At 42.4% G+C, this 6085-nt stretch overlaps 1 protein-coding gene across 2 annotated transcripts in view; it reads right to left on the bottom strand.

Moving 5' to 3' along the window:
* Pigg (phosphatidylinositol glycan anchor biosynthesis class G) overlaps positions 1 to 6085 on the bottom strand; it is a 33708-nt gene that overhangs the window by 25728 nt on the left and 1895 nt on the right. For both annotated transcript variants that reach the window (XM_059274944.1, XM_059274945.1), the window contains exons 3-5: positions 3751 to 3960; positions 2010 to 2198; positions 999 to 1140 (exon numbers count right to left, since the gene is read on the bottom strand). In XM_059274944.1, the coding sequence (XP_059130927.1) occupies positions 999 to 1140; positions 2010 to 2198; positions 3751 to 3960 (541 nt within the window). The remainder of the gene's footprint in view (positions 1 to 998; positions 1141 to 2009; positions 2199 to 3750; positions 3961 to 6085) is intronic.

The following is a 6085-nucleotide window of genomic DNA, read 5'->3' as shown; positions in this document are numbered from 1 at the left end:
TTTGGAAATGACTCTCATGGTCTTGCCAACTGCAGGTACATCTCTCTCCACTCTTTCATTCCTGGCTGTACTCGTTCTGGCTTAGTACTCACCAAGATGCAAACCCAATGCATTAGGTTACAGGACCAGAACCAGAGAGTAGCTACAGGTGTCAGCTTTGCTGCAGAAATACTACTGCAGCCATGTTTTAGTCTTGTGGAAGCAGCTGGGCATGCAGCTGTGAAGTGGTGGGGGGTGGTGTGGGGGGGATAAGCAAGGCCAGGTGAATTAGGTACAGGTTAAACAGAGGATTATGTTTGACCTAGGAATGGAGCCTTAGCTAGTCCATTGTGCTCTCTCTGAACCTGACTCTGCTGTCATCATACAGTTTTGAGCAGTGAGCACTTTTAAAAATATTTAAATATCATCTGCTGGCATTTTTTCATTTTTAAATTATTTAGAGCCAGGCAGTGGTGGCTCACAATTTTAATCCCAACACTCAGGAGGTAGAGGCAGTGGATCTCTGAGTTTGAAGCCAACCTGGTCTACAGAGTGAGTTCCAGGACAGCCAGGGCTACACAGAGAAACCCTGTCTCAAAAAACTTTATAAAAAATTATATTTACTTACTCATTCATTTATGTATTTATTTATTTTGTGTATACATGTGTACATTTATGGGCATATGCACACCAGGTCAGAGGACAATTTGTGAAAGTGATTTTCTCCTTCCACCAGGTATGGCCCAGAGATGGAATTCAAATAATCATGCTTGGCCACAAGTTCCCCTACCAACTAAGACATCTCACCAGCCAAGGCAAATTTTGAGGAGTTCCATATCTAGCTAGTAATATTTCTGCAATAGAATTCTTACAGAAAGAACTTATATTTTGAGAATCAGAGCAAAGAATTTAAATTATAAATCCTGACTGCCCATCTCCCTTTAATTTTTATTTCACATTGTTTGGGATAACTTATACCAGACTATAGTCTTAAAATGTTAATCATTCCTAATTCTCACCAGGTTTCCTTTCAAATGCAGAGCTGATTAAGATCAGAGGTGTGCTTACTTCCTCTGTGGAAGAGGCCCCATGGCTCCCTGTCTCAGACATCCCATGGTCACCACAGAGAACCAGCAAACTGGGTGAGAGAGTCTCTCTTTCCTGTAAGGCAAAGGAGAACCTGTCAGCTGTACTTGTCTGGCAAATACATATATGGTCTTGAAGAGGAAACAAGTGTAGAACTTCACTTTAGTTAATAGGACCTTCTCCTTAATGCATTAAATCTCTTCCAATAGGCTTACACTCAGATCCAAGGGTCAAAGTCAAATCATGTTGCAGGTGAAGAGAGAATGGTGCACAGCTCAGAGTACTTAAGGGTTGTGTTTATGACCTCTAACAGCAGGGTGTCTGCATTTCCAAGCTGTGAGCACATGACTCCTCCTGCCTCAGTTTCCTATCAAGAGAGATACTGAAGGCATTTTTTACAGGACTGTTTAAAGGTAAAACATGGCATCCAGAGAGGGCACTAGGCAGGTCACGAGGCTTCTCTGCGCAGAGCTCCAGCCATTCGATCTTATCTGCTCCAGTGGTACTGGGCAGGCTCTTGACCCTCAGTGCTTCTCTAGGAGACACACACCCACACAGATAGTATGAATCTGTGCCTTCCTCCAGTCAAGTCTCTGTTTACATGGAACTCTCTTCCAGGAGGACTGTCCTGAATACACCATTTAAAATTATAGCCTCTCCTTAGTACAGGGGTGCTGGTTCCTCCCACCTGTGTTTTCCTGAGGCAGCAACTACTTTTGGCACATTGATATTGTTTACTATATTTCTCATGTTTCCCTCCTGGCCAGAATGTAGCTCTACAAATAGTTGCCAACCAAGGAACAGCGATCTAGAAGGTACCCATGGCAGAAGCATGATGGGCTGGCTGACAATGGGCAGTGCTCTCTCAGTCATTTCTATTTGTTCTAGGAAACACTGACAACATGAAATCCCACCACCATGCAATGTACCACAGTAAGCCTTACCTTCGACAACAGTGACGTGTGAATCTTCATCAGGATACTGTCCATTTCACTGAGCTTGTGACCAATCAGGGGGCTGTTGGGCCCAGAAATGTGGCCAATGTGATCCAGCCCTAGATAGTGAAGTATTAACACATCCCAGTCTCCTCTTTTTAATACTTTATCCAAATGTCTTGTGACATTATTGTCCACCTTCACAGAGGGGATGGGGAAGGGGAGAAGTACATATGAGCAGTGCATCCAATTTTTCTTGGATCACCAGGAGTCAATCTTAGGTAACAGGATTCATGGAAATTGAAAAAACAAAAACTAAAATCATGACTGGAGTGATGGCTCAGCAGGGAAGAGCCCTAGCTGGTCCTTCCAGAAGGATCCAGGTTCAGTTCCCAGCCCCCACATGGCAGCTCACAAAAACTAAAATAAAACAAAAGCCCTGAAGTCATTTAAAAAAATAAATGAATATTAATATTAGACTAAGCTCTTATGCCTATTCTTTTTAATGTCTCTAGTTGGTGAACAAAACATATTATACAGATAATTTAAAGGAGCAGATGCTACTCTGGCATTCACACACTCCACTCTCATGGGATCACTGCTTGTCTTAACTAAAGTTGACTAAATAAAAAAGCTAAACAGGCCCAAGAAGCCTATCTATGGATAATGAAGGGCAACCAACCAAGACAGTCCAGTACAGTAGGAATAAGTAACAGTCCTACATAAAAGCTATTCCTGGAAGGAAAAGAACAGCATTTATCTCCATTTCTAAAGCAACATCATGAGACGTGAGCAGGTAAACAGCTCCTGATAGGACCAGTAGCCTGCTTAGCCGAGTCTTCAGTGAACCCCTTTCTTCCAACTAAAACATATACCACAAAGAAAAGTGTTTCCACATGGTGACATACATAGCATGAAAACTTGTTACTACTGAAAAGTCACACTGTGCCTGCACTGGTGAACTGTGGAAAGGGTCTATCACTCTAAGAAAAGTATCAGTGAGACGACATACACTCACCGACGGGCTCCCAAACCCCAAACTAAGCTGAGACTCTTATTCTAGTGCTAAACAGGTTAACACTTCTGCCTCACACTCAGCCTTCACATACCTGGATCTAACCCTGACCTTACTCTTGCTGGAGCGTGCACCCCAGCACAGGCAGATACCTCTTAGGATAAGATTCTACTTAGCTCACTGCAAGCCTTCATAGCCAGGCTCTCTGTTCCCCCTGTAGATCCCAACAGTTAAAGAATTGCAGGTATGCATTGGACTCCTGTAACATTGTTGCCTCCCTTTTTGCCCATGTGGAGAGCCCTGGCTCATTCAGTGCTGGAGTTCCTCTGCTATGGCACCCTTCCTGATCTTCTGTGCCCTCAACATCTATCCAACTATTTTGCATTTGGTTCACACCTGTAACAGAGTTTATGCCTCCACTTACAACTGATTATGTAAATGAATGATTTTTATAATAATCTTGTTATACCACTCCATAAATGAAAAAATACCACACAAGAAATAGCATCACCTCTAAGTGGAAAATGGTAGTATCAGGCTCTACCTGAGGCACAACGCTTCTCTTTTTAAGAAGCTGACCTCTGAAATGGGGTGTGGTGGTGCATGGCTGTAATCCCAGCACTCTGAAGGTGGAGGCGTGAGTATAAAGCATTCAAGGATGGCCTCTGCTACATATCAAGTTCCAGCTTTACCTGGGCTACATGAGACTTTGTAACTGGGGAAGGGGGTGCTGACCTCTATATAATCTGACACAAAGAATGATGTTGTCCCATCATATTCCACAAAGTGCTTTGGGAATAATTTAAGCCATGTTTCATCTCCATAAAAGATCATTCTTTTCCCAGCAGCTTTTGCCTGTCTTATCACATTGTCTTCTAGAAGCACAGGAGAATTGAGGTTCCTGATGACGTCAACAAAGCCAGGGAGACTTCCTGTCATCAATGCCTGCAGGAAGAAACATTCAAGACTTACATCACAGATTCAAAAATGAGCACAGGAGACAGGAAGATCACTTGGAGGTCACACAGATGTGTAGAGACCTACAGTAGACCCTATGCTGGAGACTGAGTCTTGGACAGCAAGTAGGCAGGTGCAGTGGTGAAAATAGAACACAGATTTTGGACAAAAACATCAAACTCAATAACGAAGAGTTGATTATTTAATAAACACAGTTTGGGTAATCCTTTCATTGTTGCCTCCCTTTTTGCCCATGTGGAGAGCCCTCGCTCATTCAGTGCTGGAGTTCCTCTGCTATGGCACCCTTCCTGATCTTCTGTGCCCTCAACATCTATCCAACTATTTTGCATTTGGGGGCCTGTCACAGTCAGTCACAGAAGCTATGGGTTAATTCCTGAGTTAATGCTAATGTGCATGTCTATACATTGAAAACATGAACCTGTATGTTCAGACCCTTTGTCAGGGTTCCAAGTAAGATTTAACTTGCTCTATGTGACAAGTAAGCTCATTAACTCTAACACACAAACCCTAACAATCAAGCAAATCTAATATCTATTTTTTTAAAAAAAATAAGAGAAAACCCTGCCTGTATAGAGTTCTCAAAGTGAACTGGGCTAGGAATGTCAGTGGAACATCAGACCCTACCCACAATGCTGCACCATACAATAGATGGTGGGTGTGAAATATCCTATCTTTCTGATATAGAGTAGAGTCAATACTCTCCCCACTTTTACCACAGACCCTACCAGGCCACAGTAATAGTAATAAACTTTCATGATTTGGAGGTATACCACCACCTAAGATAATAGCCAGAGACTTGTGGTGAAAAGGAACAGGACTCTTTGTAATGCCTATAGAATTCTAGTAAGATTTCTTCAGTGGCAAATAAATGCAAACTTTATTTTTAGGCTCTAGGGCTTGAACTCAGTGGTATACATACGGTAGGCAAGCGCTCTACTGTTGAGTTTTATCACTAGCCAAATATGTAACTATAAATCAACCAGACTTTCAGAATGACCAGCTTGGCAAATCCCCACCCCCACCCCCTAAGAGCAATGGAAAACCAACAAAAACTATCAAAAGCAATAGTTTTGAAACTTTCATAGTCACCAAAATTATGCAATAAGTTATACAGTCACGCTCAAGGAAACCTGTACCTGTGGTTTTTCCTATTTCCTTCCTTCTCTACCTGATCTGGTAATGGCTCCATTACAGCTGCTATGAAAAGAAAGATATCAACCTGAAATCTAAAAAGGGGCTCTGGGAAAGAAGACAATTATGGACAAGTTTTTAAAGTATCTATGTATTTCTGGGAATCTGGAGACTTAGAGACAGCCAAATTACTACTTCTGGCTGAGAAGGAGTTCTTGATTAAACAAACAGTCAGAGTCATGAAAAGTACTTGAACAGTGTCCTAGCACACATGAGCCTTGGGTAGATGCCTTAATGTGGATATGCTCAAGCACAACCTTTGCCAGTAACTGGCTGGCCCTAAATTACACTGGACCAGAGAAGCCCAATGGAAGAATAGTTTTAAAATGAAAAAAGAATTTAAAAAAATTTAGGTTCTTGCTAGATTGCTCAGTAGTTAAGAGCACTTGACACTCTTGCAGACAACCCAGCATCAGTTTCCAGCATTCCCGCGACAGTACACACCCACCTGTAACTCCAGCCCTGGGGGATACAACACCCTCGTCTGCCCTCTGCAGGCACCGGGCACATGTGTAGTGCACATACATGCATGCAGGCAAAATACTCAAACCCAGAACATGAAATAAACCTTTTTTAAAGTTCAGTACAGCCACAGACTTTCAAGCACTTTGGGTCCTTTCTGCCAACACTCTTCCTACTCTTCCTAATAGCATCTTTTAGACTAATTTCCTCAGACAGGCTTTTCTGACTCCATAATCTCAACGGCATTTCTACCCCTCCAAACTCAGCATTCCATGCTATTCTTTTCCATCAGGCACTCACCACACTATAACTACATGTTTATTTGAATGCTCAGTTGTCTAATGGGTATGTATATCCATAGAGACTAAAAGCCCCCTGAAAGCAGAAGTACTGTTTTCCCCCAAACGTGTACCCATTACAATGTCAACACCTAGTAGTT

Source organism: Peromyscus eremicus, chromosome 10 (assembly GCF_949786415.1).
Source record: "Peromyscus eremicus chromosome 10, PerEre_H2_v1, whole genome shotgun sequence".
NCBI lineage: Eukaryota > Metazoa > Chordata > Mammalia > Rodentia > Cricetidae > Peromyscus > Peromyscus eremicus.
The sequence above is the reverse complement of the archived record's forward strand: the minus strand, read 5'-3'. Positions and strand labels throughout refer to the sequence as shown.